The 21579-nt window shown below is 41.4% G+C and overlaps 1 protein-coding gene across 1 annotated transcript; it reads right to left on the reverse strand.

The window, feature by feature from the left end:
- Positions 1-2974: 2974 nt before the first annotated feature.
- On the reverse strand, positions 2975-20695 carry PABPC1 (poly(A) binding protein cytoplasmic 1). Its single transcript, XM_070383056.1, has 15 exons — positions 20001-20695; positions 16757-16950; positions 14976-15091; positions 12585-12724; positions 11229-11323; positions 10518-10655; positions 10234-10329; positions 7815-8087; positions 7314-7404; positions 6716-6826; positions 6481-6635; positions 5855-5939; positions 5186-5316; positions 4517-4610; positions 2975-3420 (listed from the first exon to the last, which is right to left on the reverse strand). Exons 1-14 carry the CDS (start codon positions 20191-20193, stop codon positions 4518-4520), a joined length of 1911 nt encoding a protein of 636 aa, XP_070239157.1. The 5' UTR covers positions 20194-20695; the 3' UTR covers positions 2975-3420; position 4517.
- Between the last annotated feature and the right edge of the window lie 884 nt (positions 20696-21579).

Raw genomic sequence — 21579 nt, forward strand, 5'->3', positions numbered from 1 at the left:
TATCTTAGATTGATTTCAATGGTTTGGGAAATATTAACATTTGGGGGATGATGAAAGACTTTTTGGATGTCAGTCTGGCATGTTTACTTAAGAGATTTGAATATCAGAATAAAATATTCCAAGTACAACATATTTTTCTTACTTCAGGTTGGGACTACATAGAAACAAAACCTTATCATCACCAGTCACATATCCACCTGCTCATATATACCTTATCAATTGTTGCTACCTATTTTGTGGGATCTAAAAAAATATTCTTGCCTTCCAACATCAAGAGCTTCTTCTCTAAAGGGAGTATGTTAGGTTAGGCTAATAAATAAATCAACTGTTTCAGACTTTCTGGGGATGTTTTCAGTAACAAAGTAAATTGCATGCTTTTCTAACTTTGTTAGGGCTTTCCTGGTGGCTCAGTCAGTAAAGAAATCTACCTGCAATGCAGGAGACCTGGATTCAATCCCTGGGCCAGCAAGATAACTGGAGGAGGGCATGGCAACCCACTTCAGTATTCTTGCCTGGAAAATTCCATGGACTACAGATCATGTACAGGTCTTAATGGACTACAGATCATGGAGTCACAAGTCTTAGCAACTAAACTACCATCACCACCACTATCTTTGTTGAAAAGACAAATTCTCCCCCAACCCTGCCCCCAAACTTAAAATTGTAGACAGAAAACCGAACCTGATCATTTCCATGAGAACTGGTCTTACACGGAGAATGCATTTATTAAGCACAGCTATCCAGGTCCTCATTTACTCACTGCAAATGAACAGGGACCATGATTTTACATCAAGAGTAAGAAAATTTCAAAGTACTCTCTAAAATTTCACTCATTTGTGATCCATTAGTTTGGTAGAGGTATAATCAAAGGTAGCATCCTGTAAACAAGATACATTAGCTTGTTTTAGCCATGCAACTTAGTGTGCATGCTACAGAAAAGGAGATTCTAGGCTGAACAAGCAGTTTCCAAGTAGCCATTATCATCTCCTACCTGCCAAGTCAGCCGTTAAGTAAGCCTTGTAAGATATAGTAGTGTCCTTCACGGTGCTTCAATTCCTACATGAAGTTGGGTGTGCTCAGTCATGTCCAACTCTTTGCAACCCCGTGGACTGTAGCCTAGAGGCTCTCCAGGCAATACTGGAGTGGGTTGCCATGCCCTCCCTCCCCAGGGGATCGTCCCAACCCAGGGATTGAACCCAGGTTTCCCACATTACAGGCAAATTCTTTACTGTTTGAGCCACCAGGAAAGCCCAGCCATACATTTATCAGACACTAGTCAGTTATCATCTATGAAGATTGTTTTGTGAAGTCTTGCTAACATTGAAACTGGTAAGTAACAGTCATTGCTCCTAGGGGAAATAAGTTAGGTACCTGTGAGCCTATCACATTTTCATCAGTTGACACACAGTTTTGTGTTTCTGCCTGAACACTGAACCCACAGCTGACAGCTCTCTATAACTTATGCCCAAATGAAACTTACATTTTCTCCAGAGGGGCCATTTAAACAGTAAAATTATACACACACTCATAGACACACACAGCACGAGAATGTCAAAGTGAGGCACAAACAGGCCTTGAAAAGGACACTTGTTTTTGAGAGCTGAAACAAGACATTATTTTTTAGTTCTGCTGGGAACACGTGGATTTCAGGTGACTCATTTTTCTGTGCTATCCACAGATGATTGAAATCTGTTTGCACAAAGACTTTGTGGGTGACAAGTAATTTCTGGTTGAGTAGGTGAACTTACACAAACAATGAAGATTTTTTTTCCTATGCCAATTCCTACAAGATTACAGACATCTACCTGTTTTGTTGTCTCCTCTAAGAAAACAGACATTTCAAAATCAAATGATTTATCTTTGGATCACACAAGAAATACTGACTTCTAGCTATCCAACACACAAAGGAAACTGTCTGAGAACACCATCTGCAACTCTAGATCTGGGACGGTTTTCAACTGTGAGAACTTTAGCTTGAGACGTCTTAGAAGCTGCTCCTTTAAAACGTGAAGATTGAACCATTCTGTATTCAAACTGATATATCCCTGATAAAGCTTTCATGATTCGTAAAAGTTGTTTTCCTCTCAACAGTCAGGGTAGGACTGCAGCCAGGCAAAATACAAAATCATCACTGTTAATAATGCCTACTAGGTGCATGATAATAAGCCATGCGGCAGGAAGTGGGGTTTGTGTATCTTGAGTTTCAGAATACAGTGAAACGCATAAGGCTTCAATATGCAGGGAGAGCTGGCACTGTCATAGCTAAGGCTTTAGACAGACTTATTTGCTCCCAAAGGCAAGATAGTTGAGGTAATTCTAGCGTGGTGATAATCAGATATGCAACTCACAAAGCAAACTCTGGCAGTAGCGTGTAGAGAATGAAAGAGAGTTAAAACTAGATCGTTCTCTAAAGCACACTGAAACTGTCAGGGATGCCTGTTTAATGTGTATGCCCTGGGCCCCAATCCTGGTGTTTTAAATCCATGCCTCTCAATGTAGAAGCCCTATTATCTTCATTATTTAAAAGTACTTTCGATGATAAAGTATTATTCTGAGTTAAGTCACAATCAATAAGTCAAATTACATGTCTCTAAAATTAAGGCTTAAAACTAATCCTAAATACACAATGTAACTAGTTTTTGGTATAATTTTTATATTATCTACACTCTCCTGTCCAGCAAACACAGTAGTTATTACTGTTTTATACCACATAAGTGATAGTTTAAAAGCTATCTCCCAGCCTAGAAACCTTAATGCATCATATATTGAAATCATCTCAAAAGAACTCACATAGAAATCTGACTTCATAAAGTGCATTAGAGGCATTGTTTTATGTTTCTTCCATTGACCTAATAAACTTCTGAAAAACAATCAGTACCTTTGTTCTGAAAGAGGCTCTTAACGTCAGTTTCAACTATCACCTATTTTCCCAAGTCAATTACAAAGAGAAATAAAATAGCGTAACATCACTATGCACTGTTTAAGGAATTTTTATTAAAGCAAGAATTTTATAATCCAAATTACGTTTCCTTGCTCAGTTATCAATTCTGTTATTTAAAACAGAAGTGACATTCTGAGCTATTCCACAGTAAAGAATTACAAAATTAAAGAAAGGAATGCTTTAAATTTTTGTACTTTGCTGAAAATTCTTTTTCCCACGGTCTATAAAACATTAATTTGTTTTTATATTTTACTATTTTTTTGTGTTTTTTGTTGTTTTTAAATCAATAAGTAATCTAGGACTAGCATTATGTTTGCTAGACCTGGCATTTGCTCGGTACATAAGGTTCAAAGTTTCCTTTCCTTTTTTTATTTATTTTCTATTTTGCAATGTTTTTTTTTCCATAGTATTTAAGTTTTTCGATGTTTAGGTATTTTTCTTCGGTGAAGCACGAGTTTCTTTTCATGGTCCCTGATCATCTGTAAATGTGGGGGAAAAAGAGATTATGATCATCAAATTTAAGACACAGAACATAATGATTCCAACCACTAAAAAGAAAGGACCTTTACCTAAGTGACAGAAGTGCTAATTATAGCTATAATGACAGTCGTATTTTACAATATATGCTGCTGCTGCTAAGTCGCTTCAGTCGTGTCCAACTCTGTGCGACCCATAGACGGCAGCCCACCAGGCTCTGCCGTCCCTGGGATTCTCCAGGCAAGAACACTGGAGTGGGTTGCCATTGCCTTCTCCAAAGCATGAAAGTGAAAAGTGAAAGTGAAGTCGCTCAGTCGTGTCCGACTCTTCGCGACCCCATGGACTGCAGCCTACCAGGCTCCTCCGTCCATGGGATTTTCCAGGCAAGAGTACTGGAGTGGGGTACCATTGCCTTCTCCTTACAATATACAAATGTATCCAATTTACACGTTACACACCTTAAATTTACACAATGTTGTTATGTCAAGTATTTTACTAAAAACAAAAGTAAGAGGACCAACACTGGCACTTGTGGGTGTGAAAGCCCTCAGCCAGGTTCAGCCTGCCGAGAGCCTGTCTCTGTAAAGCTCTATGAACCACAGCCACCCCTGCTGGTTCACAAGCTGCGCGGCCGCTCTCACAGGGTGACAGCAGGGCAGAGGAGCTTCAACACAGAACACACCCCGCACAGCCCCAGCTATTTCCTATTTTATAGGAAAGCTTTGTACACGCCTGGCTCTGGCTACAAAGCTACATCACCCTATTTCTTGGGGGTAATGAAAGGCAGTATTAGAGGCCAAAAAACAACTTCATCACTGCCACCCAAGAAAATGTATTAAGCTATGAAAGTCCTTCAGCTATCTACACAGGGCCAATCCATGTTACAGCTATTTAACACAAATTACTACGCAAAACGTCTGAAGGGGTCTTGATCTCAAAAATTCAAGTCTATACCAGGGTAACATGTAGTTAATTCCTCTGTATTTTTACTTCTCTTTGAAAAACTGGCAATGCATTTGGATTAGTGATAAAATGAGTTTTTGCTATGTTTCAATACACGCTCAAACTGTGAGAATAAGAAACAGGAGGCAGGCTCACTTTAAACAGTCGGAACCCCAGTGGCACTGTTAACTGCTTTCTGGGCAGCCTCTTTTGCTTGGTGGGCTTGGAGTACAGCTACAGCTTCATCAACCTGAAAAAACGAAAACAAACTGGTTCTGAACAACAATAATTAGAACACAGCTTCAAACCGCCAACCTACAAACGTCCAACAAAGGCAAACTCCTTTCCTCAGATGCAGGTGCTCATGACTGTTATGAAAAAAACACATTCCAACTATACATCTGTATCCCTTGGGCTCTATTCCACCACTGTTTTGGAATTATTAACCTCTTGTACCTCCTACTTTCTCCCCACCAAAAATCCCCCAAAGTTCAGAAATATCAGCGAATATCCCTTTCTTCAATACAGATGAGCAGTTAAGAGTTAATGGACGCTGGAGTTACAGTGACTGGATCTGAAACCAAGCTCTGCCATTCACTAGCTGCTTTGTGAGCAACTGGGCAAATTATTTAATCTCTCTATACTTCAGTTTCCCTGTCTATAAAATAGGGATAACAGCACCATAGGTTATTAGGATTTTCAATTAATATTTATAAAGCTCTTAGAACTGTGCGTGACTTGTACAAAGCACTTATAAATGTTCTACAAAACATCCTGGAATATGTAGTATAAAAAGCTGGTAGGTAAATGATAAATTTAAATTACTTTAGAACGGAGAGACTCTGGAGACTCAAGCATATGAAGAAGTTCTGAATTATCAATCTCCAACAACATGCCAGTGATTTTACCAGCAAGAGTAGGGTGCATGGCTTGAATTAGAGGAAAGAGCCGTTCACCTAGGAACAAAAACATTCAAAAACTCCTTCAATCAAAAAAAAATTTTTAAGGCATCTACTACAGTAAAACTGGGGTTTATGAACCCTTCGTATACAGCAAATAAATGCGAACCCATAATCCACCATTTTAGTATCTTTCATGAGATGATCAGTATAAAATGGATTAAGATCTACCACAAGGCAACTAATTCTTGAAAGCATCAGTTTGCCAAAAAAAGATGAAATGAAGCTACGTGTTAAATCTGTGTTCAGTCAAAATCAAAGTGGCGTACTCATTTGGTTCAAATTTCAAACTCTCCTTCAGAAAATGTGGTAGGATACCTGGCAAGTCATGCCCCATTACCCTGTCCATCAAAGGCAACGTCTTAATAGCTTTCCAGGCTTTTAATGAGTTCGGCAGACAAACTGCCATGGTGCTCATTCATTCCAATCCGATCCCGCCACCCTAGCTGTCATTTTTAGGTGTAAAGGCAGTCTAAGTGTCCTCTTATTTTCTAGTCTCTCACTGTAACTGAGCAGGTGGGACAAAGGTACTCACCCAACATTTGCTTCTGCTCTTGAGGAGGGGCAGATGCCAACATGGAAGCAGTCAGAGGCTCCTGACCTTGTACATGAACAGCGGGCTAGAAAGAAAATGGGAAAATTCCTAAGTACAGAAGTAATGGCAAGTACAAATACAGTCATCACTGGAAAATAACTGGATAAAGACTATAATCTAAACATAAACAGGAGAAGCTGAGTGAACCAGAAAATGCAGCCTAAGGTAGCTATTAACACCTAAGTGCTCAAGTATTATAAGCACAGGGGTGTTGAATTTTCTTTATCTGGAGTAGTCTTTGGAACCATACTTCTAGTATAATCAACCACAATTTTGGTCCCAGGGGTCAAAAAAACCAAAAAACAGTAAGCCAAATCTCACAAACTAAACTTTATTTCACCCTTTCTTACAACTATGCCAAATAAAACTCTCAAACCACATAAGCAACTCAGGAAGGGAAAACGCTGCTCTAGTTCCTGGAGTATAGCACATATTTTTACATATTAGCCATTAGTGGGACTTCAACAAAATGTTCTAGATAGCTTAAGCTCTCACACATCATATGGCTGTCCTCAAAGTCCTTGCAGTCAAGGACTGTCATCATAAAGAAGCCGTCAAATCCACACCTGCTGCATGGTGACCTGCGGCTGTGCATTCAGATGCTGTTGAGGATTGCGAACTCCCGCAGCGTATTTGTACTGTGGAACGGTGCGAACAGCAGGAGTAGCTGCAGCGGCAGCAGCTGCGGGACGTGGACCCATCGTTTGTGTTGATGTGTTAGCTAAAAAAATAAAACATTTTTTGTATTTATCTTCGTATTTCCATTGGAGACCAATTTTTACGAGAAGGGTTAAGACTCACCAACACGCTGTGTCGACATGACTCGTGGAACCTGTGAAGAAGCTGGTCTCATAGTACTAAATGGTGGTCTAGGAGCGGCTGGGCGGATAGCACCGGGCATATTTTGGAATGCTACGTTTAAAGACACGAACGCACATTAACTGGGAAAAACTCAGTGTTCATCTTGCTTTTTTTTTCAGAGCTGAGATTTACACAAAAGACTAAAAATGACCAAATATAAACAAGTGTATTTTTTTAAAAGCTTAGGCTTCTATCTGCCATTTTCTTCAGACTTTTATGCCATTTCTCATCAGAGCATAAAAATATGAAATGGAGTTGGATGTATTCCCAAACTTGTGATAAAAAGGAAAAACAAAAAGAATCAAACCAGCATACATATTACTAGCATTTTAAGATTCTTTTTAAAGAACAAAATGCTAAAGATGCCCAAATGAACACCCGTTAACTATAAATTACGGAAAGCAACAGCTAATATACCATTGGATATTATACAGTTATATATATATTAGCTGTTATATATACGGATATAACAGCTAATTTGCCTCATTTATGTTTTTTAGTTCAAATACTTTGCAACTTAAAAAAAAAAAAAGCTTACGATGAGGTCTGGCACCCTGAGCAGTCCAGCGAGGACTTGGTCTTAGTTGAGCAATTTGACTAGGAGGATAGTATGCAGCACGGTTCTGAGTCTGTTGGAAGCAAGCAAACGTATCAGTCATAGAAAAAGCAGATAATACAACACATTATGCACGTTCAAAATAGTTAACAGGTCCTCACACTCCAGGAAAGATCCCCAGGAGGAGGGCACAGCAACCTACTCCCATATTCTTGCCTGGAGAATCCCATGGACAGAAGAGCCTGGGGGGCTACAACAGTCCACAGGGTCGCAAAGTCAGACACGACTGAAGTGACTTAGTACATAGCATGCACACTCTTAAGCATTTTTCAAATCCAATCATAATTCACATCTCAATGTTTTCATCTTAAGACTTTATTCTCTTTTTTTTGGGGGGTGGGGTGGGGGGGATGACAAAACATTAAAGGAAGGTGACCTAACAGGAAAACCTTCATGAGGTTTTTGTCCTTTTCTAGAACCTACCTGTGGGATAGCTGCCATGAAGTAACCTGAAGGAGGTGCTGGCTGGTAGGGGTTGATTACGGGGTTGGGCACAGCTCTTACACTTGCCATCCTCTGCATATACTGGTTAGTGAGGTGAGCCTGGCGCTCTTCTTTGCGCTGAGCTAAAGCTACATACAATGGCTTGGTGGCCACAATTCTACCGTTCATTTCCGTAACTGCTTTAGTGGCTTCTTCTGGGGAGGAGAAACATACAAAACCAAAACCTTTGCTGCGACCACCCTCCATCATAACCTATTGAAAGAAAATTAAAAAACCACACAATTAATGCAATAGAAGGATGAGGCACAAAGACAGTATCAACTAGAGCCACCACCTCACACTTAACCCTGTCAATACTTTCATCCTTTCCCCACAATTTTCCCATTAATATCCAAATACTAAGGGTAAACTACATGCATGCATTATCCTAGCCAAGCGGAAGTAAAGGGGCGGAGACACAACAGAAACTTTAAGGTTTTTAGATTTTCAATATTAAGGTTCAATTTCTAAATACATTCAAAGCCTACTAAATTTTAGTAAAAAATTTAGAAAAATGCACAATTAAAATCTAACAAGTCAAGCTGACAAGATGCTTTATTACTCTTTGGGGTGGGGGAAGCAGTTGAGTCTCATTTTAAAGTTAAAATTTCACATTCATAACCACAGGGCCATAAATATTGGGGTATAAACAACATTCAGGAAACTTCACAATAACTCCAAAGATTTTTTAAACAAGCAGTAAGGAAATGAACCACTCAGTAGACCTACATGTACGCATGCTATACATCTGTATTAAACATCATGCTGGTGACACAGGAACAAACAAAAGAGCAATAAACCAGATTCATGGTCTTACATAAATGTGGAATCAAAACAAAACAAAAAACTGGCCTCAAGGATACAGAGAACAGATTGGTGGCTGCCAGAGAGGCAGAGGGCTTGGGGAAACGGATGAAGATGGTTAAAAAGTACAAACTCCGGCATAAAGTCACAGGGAAGCAATGACTAGGGACGCAACAAACAGGATGTACAGGGACAGTGTGGGGACTACAGTTAATATGTGTTACTCATCTGACAGTTGCAGAGAATGGATCTTTAAAGTTACCATTACAAGAAAAAAATATTTTTAATCTATGGTAATAAATGTTACACTTATCGTGGTGATCACTCTGCAGTATACACAAATATCAATGTTGTACACTTGAGTATGTTTTACGTCAATTACATCTCAACAAGAGTCTAGAAATATACCCATGCAAGTACGGGAACTTGGGATGTTAAGCTTACATTTTAGAACAGTGGGTAAAAGATGGACTTTGGACTATCTAGTATATGATACAATAGGATAATTCTGAATTAACGTAGAGCTTATAGTCACATCATATTGAAACAATTCCAATTGCCAGATAGATTTTGCAATATAAAACAAAGAGCTGACATGAAATTCTCCCTATAAAATCAATAAACAATGCAATGTGAAAACAGGCAAAGAACAGGCTAAACAAGTAAACACGTAAATAGCATGTCCCATTTAAAAAGATGTGTATCTCTTTCTACTAACTTGACAAGACTAGTAGTAATTTAATTTGTTCAGCCTTTCTGGACAATTCTGTCATATTAATGTTAAATATACATATCCACTAACCAGCTATTTCAACTCTAGGACTTCAGAAATACTGGTATGTATACATGCAAAGACATATGAGGATGTTAGAGTGGCAGGTCTAATACTGTTAACACGCAAGTAACCCAAATGTCCAACGATATGGGCACAGCAGAATAAATTATGGTACACTTATACCATGAATAGCCAGCCTTTAGTGAAAAATGAGAAAATGTCTGAGATAAATATGTACCCAGATCTGTAAATAAAAAGACAAACTGCAGAACAGGTATACTATGACTCTGTTTTATAAGAAGTTTATACGCATACGGTGAGTATACAAGCATGGAAGTATCTGGACGGCCACCCAAGCCCTTTACCAGACTTCAGCATGGAGTTGTCACCCTTCTGTCTTGTTCAATGTTTTTCAGCAAGTGTTACCAAATTAACATAATGACCTCCTCTCTCAGAATAAATTCTTGCCAAACTTTTTATCTCCTTGCCAACAGTGATATAGTGATCCACAAAGGACTTCTTTTTAAAAAGGACTTTTTATAAAGACTCTCCTTTGTAAAACATGCATGCTTCTTCATACATTCAAAATAAATGGATGCACAATACTCCATTTAAATGCTTTTCAGGGAACATAAAGGATAAACACATTTAGGAATAAATACTATCATACTCCAAGTTCTCTTACAACACTCCAGTATGAAATATCAAATTTATATACATACAACCATGGGCACATATTTTTCTCAAATCTTAAAAAAAGATATGCACCATATGCTTTACCTTTGCACTGGTGATTGTGCCAAATGGAGAAAACTCCTTCCGGAGACGTTCATCATCAATACCATCGTCAAGATTTTTCACATAAAGGTTAACACCCTTAAAATAAAAAAAAAAATTTGGAAAAAGAAAACCACAGTGGTACTTAAACATACTTCCTATTAGCTTATCCCATGTTTCCTCTCCTTTTCCCCTCTCAAACCCTCCAGTTACCTGGCAGTAACTGAAATGAACATAGAATAGGTTTCCTCACTCCTTAGTTTTACTTGTTCAGTTAAAAAATGAACCTGGTATCTGGTGATCCTGTCTTGCTTCATCTGTTCAAATTTGCGCTTAAGTTCTGTCTGTCGTTCCACTTTTTTCTGGGCTCGACCAACATAAATTTGTTTTCCATTGAGCTCTTTTCCATTCATCTCATCCACAGCCTTACCACAAGAAACCAAAAACACAAAATTTTAATTACTAACTTGCACTAATAAGTTCATTTTTTAACAATAAAGAAAATCGGTTAGATTATAAAAGCTAAAAATGGACCCACCACAAAAACTAAACTTTGAAGTTTTAAGACATAATGAAGAAGTGAAGGGAAGTGAAGTTGCTCAGTCGTGTCTGACTATTTGCGACCCCATGGACTGCAGCCCACCAGGCTCCTCCATCCATGGGATTTTCCAGGCAAGAATACTGGAGTGGAGTGGCATTTCCTTCTCCAGATCTTCCCAACCCAGGGATTGAACCCGGGCCTCCCACATTGTAGGAAGACGCCTTACCATCTGAGCCACCAGGGAAGTCTTAAGACATAATATAAGTTTTCAATTTATACTCTCAAAACTAATACACCAAATGCAAGTAATTCAAAACAATACATATGAAATACAACATGTACAATAGCCAGCCGTATGCTTGTGTATTTCGATGCAAGAGCAACTCAACTTTATATCCCCCACTTCTTATAAAATACAGAAAACCCACATTGCCTGACAATTAATATTAAGTCTTACTTTTTGTGCATCTTCATGCCTTTCAAAGCTTACAAATCCAAAGCCTTTGGATTTTCCACTCTCATCAGTCATTACTTTCACACTTAAGGCAGGTCCTGAAAAAAAATTTAATGATTCAAATATATTCCATACATTTAAGTTTATATGTTTTAAGTTTCAAAAAAGCTGTGCAGAAAAGAATATAAAAATGGGGATTAAAAAAAAATCCCAAACCTCCAGAAATTTATTCCTCCTCTAATTACCCTCTCTCCTATCATGGGCACTAAACATTCTCTTCAAAGACCCTTTATTTCTTCTAAGAAGCTAAGTAAACTCTTTCTCTGAAATATTCCTCCTTCCATTTAAGGCGGTATGTTTCAGACAAATGTAAATGACAGAGTTAATTTATTCTTAGCATTTAGTACAAAACAGATGCATTGTTCTAAAACAACTTGATTTTCTTAAGAATTCCTTAAGCCTTGGCCCACTTGATTTTCAACAGGGAGTAGAGGAAACAAAGGGTTTGACCTTTGGGGAAGACAAAACAGAAGTACCTGGAGATGGCATGTTTCTGAAGACACACTTCTCCCCCACTAACCCCTCAATAAAATAGACTTAACTGAACTGGGTATTATTTTAGGTAGGTGGGGGAAAAGGTTAAAAAAAAAAAAATCACATCTAATTACAGAGAATCTGCAAGATTTATGGGCACAGATACGACTGTTTAGAGGGTTCAATGTGGGATGACAGCTTGGCAATAATAAAGGATTACGTTTCCTGATTCTTTATGATTTGAAATACTCTTAAAAAAACAGGACACCTGTTTAAGTTAACCAGAAGGGGAAGCAAAGTTAAGGGGCACGCAAATCATCCGCAAGAGTACAATGTCAGGTTCATCTTCTGATCAGCTACACAACTGTCTAAAGTGAGACTGGTTACACTTCACTGGAAAATCTGGATCGTTGGAGTTATTATTTTGAATTGCTCAAACATGATGCTGAGACTGGCCAAATATCCTAAAGCTGGCCAGCTTTCCTAACCCATAATTAAAGACTACATTCCAACCTAAGTTGGCTGTGTCACATGCAATGCCTCTGATGAGATGGGATCTGTTAGTGCATAAATCCAGCACAATTTCGTAACATGGCAAAACCTTTTAAAGTCTGTTCCAATTACAATCACAACTTACTGTGCTAACGCAAGGCTATTGACCTTTAAACTGGATAGAATTTTACTGATATGCTAGTATAATGGACTATCAGTAGCTTAATCCAAATTAACTACAAAATTTAAGTACCATGATAAGTCTCATTTTTAGTATAAAATATTATCCAAAATTAACAATGTGAATATAAAAATTTAATTCAGACACATTACCAAACTTCCCAAAGAGATCCTTAAGGCGCTCATCATCCATGTCTTCTCCAAAGTTCTTGATGTAAACATTGGTGAACTCTTTTGCCCTAGCTCCAAGTTCTGCTTCTCGTTCTTTACGAGACTTAAATCTTCCAACAAATCTAATAAAATATGTAAGAACTATAAAATTAGGTTCTACTTTATGAAGTTCAGGTTAATTAAGCCTGATAGGTGATTCTGTAATAGTCACTGCTAATTTCAGAATCTCTAATAAAAAGGACACACTATAAAACAGAAATAGGGTCTTAAGTGAAAAAATAAAAGCACCAAATGTAACAAACCTCCCAACTATAACCACAAAAAAAGATATTCTTCCTAATATACTCCTTTGCTGTCCTTCTAGCTAACCTGGGTTAAGATTCTATCCAGAAACGCAAGGAATGGAAGTACACATGGAGCAGGCCAGTGAAGAGACAAAACTTTCATCACTGCTGTTGCAACATGGCTTCTTCCACCACAGAAATTTACGCTACTGAATTCTGTCCTCACACACCCAACAGCCTGGGACGAATTTCTTTGTGACGTTATCAACAAAAGTGTTTTTAAAACAAGGCTTTGCGCAGTGTAACAGTAGTGTGTCACTGCAGAATACGCGAATAAACATCAAAGTAAAGATCCATCAGGTAATTGCACCTGGAACACGACTGAGATTAGTGCGTCTTTTTGTTTTCTGTGTTTAAGTCTATCTAGCACAATTTCTTTTCAGAGAAGATACCTATGATTTTATTCTCTTAGAACCCCCCTCATCTCCCTCCTCCCAACAGTGGTGCTTCTCCATGCAATTAGTTTTATAAATGTTCTCAATGGGAACATTATTCCATTGTGGCTAGCACAACTTTTTGCTTTTATAAATAATGCCTTAACTTTATCAGACTGTTACTTGTTCTTAGGATAGCACTGTAGAAATCACGGCAGTTCAAAGGTTATATAAATGACCTTAAGTTTATACCTACAAACTGCTTTCCAAAACAGGGTTATACCATTTTATACTCAGAAAACAGCAATAAATCAAGTTCTTATTTTAATCTAGGCCGTCACCAGTGGTAGCCATTTTCTCCTCTAAACCATTGCTGGCATGCCAAAGACATTTTCATCTGTAAATGCTAGTAATGCTGAACATTTTTCTCATCTAAAGATGTACTAACTTTAAGAATTATCCTTTGTAAACATTGTTCACACTGAGAAGTTGCTGGTTTTTTTAGACATATGAGGTTCTTTTCCTTAACCATGCAGTTGACAGAACTCAAACAGCTAACACCACGTGGATGAGTCCTCCATGAACAGACTGACCACGCCACCTGACACAGATTTAAGAGTGATGTAGCTGACTTCTAAGAACCAAACCCAATTTGTGTGCCATTACCCCAGTTTACATGGCAACATGAACTCACAGATCACTTACAAGATGACCTCAAGGCTGAATCTGCCCAGATAAGAAAAATCCACTGGCATAGAAGATTTGTAATTTCTTTGGGCTCATAAAAATCTGTATTTTTACAAGCTGTAGCAGAAAGTCTTAGAGAGGTTTTATCAGTATCATCATTTTTAAACTTTTCAACTTTTAAGAACAAGTCTATTTCAGAAAAGATAAACCATGAAGACTTCTGATTTATTTCTGATTTATCTTTACAGGGAAAAGGGAGCCAAACTGTCACAATTACAATAATCGTTGTAGGAGTAGGGTAAACAATCCCTGGTGGCTCAGAGAGTAAAGAATCTGCCTGCCAAGCAAGAGACCCGGGTTCGATCCCTGGGTCATGAAGATCCCCTGAAGAAGGAAATGGCAACCTAATCCAGTATTCTTGCCCAGAGAACTCCACTGAACAGAGGAGCCTGGCAGGTGACAGTCCATGGGGGGCCACAGAGTTAGGACACAACTGAGCGACTAACAAGGCCAGTAAAGAGCTACCCTGGGCTCTGAATTTATCCACCAGATTTGTATCCCAGTTTATCTGTCGTACCAGCATGTAAAACATAGGCAAATCATTTTAGCCCCAGTTTTGAATGTAAAATGGGCTAATTATTACCTTAAGAATTATGACTAAGTTTCTGCCTGGATTTCTTAGTTTTCCAACTATGCACTTATTTCTGGGAAAGCTTTATATTTCAGCATACCTAGCTTCTCCTTTCTCTTTTCGGTTTGAATGCTGACCAGTTGTATTAATTCACTGTTATTTGTATGTTACAGTAAATATGGAGAAAAGACAATTATAAAATCTACCAAGATATGGTTTATTAATTTTCACTCTGTTATCTCTTTTGAGCACAAATATATTTCTTGTAAAATGGATGAACTGATTTTAACTATTAAAAACAGATTTGAAGTATTATTAACTTCATATTTATACTTACACTTTGCGATCATTTAGAAGCATCCCATTCATTTTTTCAATAGCTCTTTCAGCTGCTTCTTGTGTCTCAAAATGCACAAACCCATAACCCTTGGAACCATTTTCATCACAAACCACCTAGGGAAAAATGTATACCAATTTTTCATTACTTACTATTGATTTAGGATTTTTCCAATGTTCAGATAACTTGTCACTATTGATTTAGGATTTTTCCAATGTTCAGTTAACTTGTCAGCTACCTAACCTCAGTATTTGGGAAATAAAGATATCTATTAACAGAAAGCACAGCTGCTATCTTAAGGAATAAACAAGTAGCTTCCCCATGGCTCAGTGTGCCTGCAATGCAAGAGGTACAGGAGATGGGGGTTTGGTCTTTATATTAGGAAGATTCCTGGAGAAAGGGTTGGCAACCCACTCCACTATTCTTGCCTGAAAAACCCCATGAACAGAGAAGCCTGGCAGGCTACAGTCCGAAGGACTGCAAAGTGTCGGACAAAACTGAGCAGTCGACTAAGCACACGGCTACAACACTGTAATAAGTGTTCAGTTCAGTTGCTCACACTACCCACAACAGCTCCAGAGAAACTCCTAGATATATTTTTACTATTATCACTTAAAAATTTTTTTATTACTTTTCATTTTTATAACCTTCTATTACGAGACAAATTCCACCATGGATAGTTTGTTGTTTTGAACCAAGTATTTCGCATAGGGTTCTCTGACCTACACCAGCGTTCCCAATTATTTTCCAAATTTGGTTTCTGATAATCTAGTTAAAGATGACTGTGTGCTCAGTAAGAGCAAGCACCTTGTCTTATCCAACTTTCATCTTTGGGGCCTATTTAGGCTCTGACAGGAGTTAACAGGAGAATGTTAGATCCCACCAAAAAGATACCCCACATCCAAGGGCAAAGGAGAAGCCCAGCAAGATGGTAGGAAGGGCGAAACTGTGCGCACCAGGACCCAGAGACTGAGCCAGAACTGTGTTTGAGTGTCTCCTGCGGAAGTACGGGTCAGCAGTGGACTGCTGTGGGGCAGAGGCTCTGGGTGCAATAAGCCATTTTGGAGGAGGTCACCATTAACCCCACCACAGAGCCAGCAGAACTTACACAGGACTGGGTAAACAGACTCTGAGAGGGCCCACACAAAACCTTGTGCACACCAGGACCCAGGAGAAAGGAGCAGTGACTCCACAAGAGACTGACCCAGACTTGCGCATGAGCGTCCAGGAGTATCCCGTGGAGGTGTGGGTCAGTGGTGGCCTGCTGGAGGGTTGGGGGCAGTCCAGCAGTGCATGAGTGTGAGCGTGCATGGGACCTTTTGAAGGAGATTGCCCTTTATCTTCATTACCTCCATCATAGTTTGGCCTCAGGTCAAACAATAGAGAGGGAACACAGCCCTGCTCAATGACAGAAAATTGGATTAAGATTTACTGAGCATGGCCTTGCCCATCAGAACAAGACCCATTTTCCCCCTCAGTCAGTCTCTCCCATCAGGAAGCTTCCATAAGCCTCTTATCCTTCTCCATCAGAGGGCTGACAGACTGAAAACCACAATCACAGAACAGAAAACTAACCAATCTGATCACATGGACCACAGCCTTGTCTAACTCAATGAAACTGAGCCATGCTGTAGCTCACAGGGCCACCCAAGATGGGTCATGATGGAGAGTTCTGACAAATCATGGTCCACTGGAAAAGGGAATGGCAAACCACTTCAACATTCTTGCCTTGAGAACCCCATGAACAGTAAATTATGTTTACTTATCACATTTCTGCTTACCTTACATGAAAGGATGTTACCAAAAGCAGAAAATGTATCATACAGTGCTTTATTATCAATGGATTTATCCAAATTTTTAATGAATATGTTGCCCACTCCACTTTTGCGAAGTGATGGATCGCGCTGAGACCACATGATGCGTACTGGCTTGCCCTTTATCACATCAAAATTCATGGTGTCCAAAGCACGCTCCGCTGCAAGAAAGGACATTTTCAAAGTAAATATTATTCAAAACTTTTACAGTCTACTTAATATAATCTATTGTGGAGAGAATAATTGAGCACATGGCCCCTCTACCTCTTTAAGCTGAAGATGGCTGGACCTTATACCTGTCAGTCTAGATTTATATCATACAACACAAAGACAAGTATCAAGAAATCCCAAATTTCCCACGTTATCAGATGACATATTGTTTAGAACTAATATATTTCTGAAGCAATCTCTTCCTTTGCCATGAAATTTAAAAGCGCTTTTTTGTTCCTAGTTAACTATAAAAACAGATTTCCCCTTCACAATCTGCTTGATAAACAATATAACAAGACACCAAAAGCAACTATAGGTTATCCACAAGCAGAGCAGTTTACGGATTTTCAAGCATTTTAACTTATTCCCTGCTACTTGTTAAAAATGTTTTATTGCTTATTCCTGTCAGTATTACACAAAAACTAGCCCATCTTCTAAAAAAAAGTTCCTGACGTATTGGGGGGATTTCAGTGACTCACGGCACAACTTCCTGCTACCATGTTAAAAAAAATGAAAGGTTTTATCCGTTCAGAATCATTTGAGTCATGCCTTCAAAAACTAATGTGAAGTTGAGCATATTTAGCTATTAACAAAAATTTTTTAAATAACCTGGTTTACAATAGTCCAACTCGCTATTAATATGTATAAAACCAGTTTTATCTTAGATCATTTACTTAGTAACTGATTAGTTACTTCTGGATAGTGCTAGAAAATTTCAAAATCTGAGTTCAGAGTCTATGAAGGATCACATTATGTGCACCTGTACCATTAAAGAAACACTTATTAAAGAAGTTTGGACTCTAAATGGAAAAATATATCCTCTTAAGTAGAAAAGACTAGTTCCTAAACAAGGGACACACACAATCCATTTGAAGTTCTGAAACATCAATTTTCACAAATGCCATGCTAGTGTTAACTGTCAAGTGAGAAAACAAATTTTCCGGCCACTTCTTTCTATACATGAAAATTTCAGTTTCTAGAAGATAGTGACAATCAGCTGTCAGCTCATTTATCAACTGGCCACACCTACTCAGCTCCCCTAGTTTTTTAGCTGACTTTGCTTGAGCTTCTTTTGAATGAGTCACATTTTCCTGTTAAATTGGAAACTGTTCACTTTCAGCAGCTATTCTACAAGTACACCGATGTAGCAAAATAAGAGGGGAGTAGAAGGAAAATCACTTAATTATTTGGAAAGAGAATAATTTGTATACATACAAGAATAAAATAAACTGAAGATGGAAAAATGCTACCTTTTCAGCAGTGACAGTACAAGTCTACTGGTATAGAGAATAATACAGTGAGTGTACTGTAACCATGGTAACCTGAAGTTCAACTTTTCAAATCCTAAGAAATTAAATTTTTTTTCTGATTTAAAATTGTTAAGTTTAGAAACTATGTTAACAGTCAGTTTCAAAAGTTCACATTTCTAGAATTTGTTCGTTCAAGTTTTCTCTATCAACCCTTCAGTTTGTGATTATCTGCACCCAAATTACCTTCCCTGATCTTCCATTTAGTGATAAACTTGATCAGAGTTGGGAAGAATCCTTACAGACAGGCATTTGGAACTACTGCCTGCAGAGCAAAGGGCAGAAAACCTGCAGTGCAGTTTTACAACTTGGTGTGGCTCAACAGACTGTCTACCCCAAATCTCAGTATTCACTTTACCTAGTGAAAAACTGACCACAAAATAATTCCTTAGCGAGATAAAAGTTTTAAATTCCATCTTCCAGGCCTTTCCTACAAAAATTAATTCCTTATATTTTATAATACTTGACATATATTCAAGTAGCCAAGGGAAAAAAGGGCAAAAATGGATCATACAATTAAGTGAAAATGACTTTTTCAAGTCAATTGATTTCAGCTATAAAGAAAAATCCCGGCAACTCATCAGGCCACATACCTATTTGCCAAATATTCGAATTTCTGTGAACTGTTTAAAAATATAAGGTTAATTCCATCTTTTTTCTCATACATTCAAACTAATTAATCCCTTACTTTTCAGTCAATCATTCCCCATGATGTATGAACAATCTGGACCACTTTTATAAGGAAATCACCACTAGAATACCTCGTAAGTATAATGGTCTAGTACACACTACACTCACAAGCAACATTTTACAGTCAAAATTGGGGATGACATTTTTAAGTAAAATCCTTCAAAACCAGAGACGATTTCAGGAGGTAAAAGAAAAAAGAAAAAAACCCCGAATTACCAGTACTACGAAACTACTAGATTTAAAAAATCAAAACTAACTAAATTGCCTGAGAAAACGATGGGTCATCTTCTACATCCCCTCTCTCCTAACTTGCTGTTACAAGAACTGTCTGAACCCCCAAAGCAACGTCTCGGTGGTAATTTACACTTTTGGAGCCGTCAGTCACTCACACGTTAGTGAGAATGGTAGCAGAAACCTGAGGACGACCACCAGAGCACCAGATTAACTTTATTCAAAGTCCCCGCGACTCTCCCAGGCGACTGGCCCCGCGGCAGGATAGAGGCCTAGGGCCTGGGAGGTTACCGGGTTCAACACGTGGTATTTTTCGAGCAACGAAATGCACTTCCTCCCTGTCCTGGGGCGCCGGCAGCAGCCTGGGGGTGGTGGGAGCGCCTCCACCGACTACCGGAGAAGGGGTCTCGGCTCTCGACACCCCCCAGGATCTCGCCGCTACCGGGGGGGGGGGGCGCCGCGTGGTGTTAGAACCCAATCTCACCCACCGTCCGGGCGCGTCATCACCCTAAAGTTTGAGCGCTGCTGAGGCCGAGAAAATGGTCGCGGAGAAGGAAGTGGCCCGGCGTGCAAGGGGCGTGCGGCTGCCGGCGGCGCGGGCCCGGGCCGGCGCGGGGATCCGGGGTCCTGAAGCCCCAGCCTCGGCCCTCTGGCCTCGGGTGGGGTGACATGCCCTCCCGCCCCCTCCCCCCCGGGCCCGCCGGCCTAGCCCGCCCGCCGCCGCCTGAGCCTCATGGCCGCCCGCCCGCCCGCCCGCCGGGCCCGGCTCTCACCGTCCGCCGGCTGCTGGAAGTTCACATACGCGTAGCCCAAGGAGCGGCGGGTGATCATGTCCCTGCAGACCCGGATGGAGAGGATGGGCCCGGCCGGGCTGAACTTCTCATAGAGCATCGCCTCGGTCACGTCGGGGTGTAGGTCCCCCACGTAGAGCGAGGCCATGGGGTAGCTGGGGGCGCTGGGGTTCATCTCGGCACGGCTGCCTGCAGGGCCACAGGCCGCGCGACCTTTCCCGTCAGAAAAGGGGAGCGAGTGCCGGGGCCGGGGGGCCGGAGCCGGGGGGAGGGGAGCGGGGGCAAGCGCAGAGGGACAAAAATCAACCGGAATCGGGAACTACTCAACGGCCGCAGAACCGGGTCGATCCGCTGCCGCTGGAGGCTTGGCTGTTGGCTGCCGGCTGGGGAGCGAGGGTGGCGGTCTCGGGTCCGGGCAGCGGGAGAAGGCCTCGGTCTCTTGGTTCCTTCTTGGAGCTGCTGCGGGGCCGCGGGCGGGCGGGTCGGTCTCGGCTGCTTCACCGGGTTATTTTATAAAAGAGGAAGGAAAAAAAAAATAAAAGTCTCCGGCGGGGGAGACGCGGATTTTTTTGTAAATTTTTTTTTTGGGTTTTTTAAAAGATTTTTTTAGATTTTTTTTGGATTTTTTTAATAATAAATGTGTGTTCCGAGCCCGGAGCACACACTCCGCACTCTCAGCACTAACCGCCGGGGAGAAGGGGAAGCACCGCCTCCTGCACCCTCTACTTATACCCCCCGCCGCACTCGCCCCGCCCCCCGCGCGTCTGACGCCAGGGCCCTACGCGAGCGTCAGCGCCGGAGGGGGAGGCGACAAGGAGGCGGAGAGGGAGGAGGGAAGAGAAAAACAGGAGGAGGAAAAGAGCAGAGAGGAAGGGAGAGGAGGTGGCGGCGGTGGCGGCGGCTGCTGCGGGTGTGGGGGGGTGGGGGTGGGGCTGGGGCTGGGGCGGAGGGGCGGGGCTTCTGCGCACGCGCCGGGGTCGGGGTGGGGGAGTGTGGGCGGGCCCCGCGCGGCGTAGGGCCCGTGGGGGAGGGGAGGGGAGCGGAGGACCGGCTCGCTGGCGGCTCTCTCGGGAGTCGGGTGGGCCGGCCCCTCCTCCCACACACCCCGCCCCACCTCCACCCGGGAGAGGCGTTGAGCCGTCACCAGGGCGGTGGGCGGTGCGCGGGGCTTCCGGGTTTCTCGGCGCTTAACTACCCCCCACGTGCGCGGCCCCCAAGGACCCTCTTCCCGCCGCAGCCAGTCGTGTTCCACTCGCCCCCACCCCCGCCCTCTAGGGCCGCCGGGCGAGAGTGGGCCGGCGTGATTTTCCCCAGGCCCAGTTTCCGCAACGTGGGCGAAAAGGAGCCCAGGCTGGCTCCCCGGTTCTCCTACCAGACCGCACTACGAGTCCCAGCGGGCAGCGCCGCCACGCGCCTCGACCGCGGAAGCGGTGCCTGCTGGGAGCTGGAGTCCTCAACGGCCGCGGCGCTCGCTGACCCCCAACCGGCCGCGGGTCTTGGCCGCCCGCTCGGGGACTCACCCACCCCCGCCTCTCGCAACCGTTCCAGCGCTGGACCCGGG

The sequence above is a fragment of the Bos mutus genome, chromosome 14, assembly GCF_027580195.1.
Source record: "Bos mutus isolate GX-2022 chromosome 14, NWIPB_WYAK_1.1, whole genome shotgun sequence".
NCBI lineage: Eukaryota > Metazoa > Chordata > Mammalia > Artiodactyla > Bovidae > Bos > Bos mutus.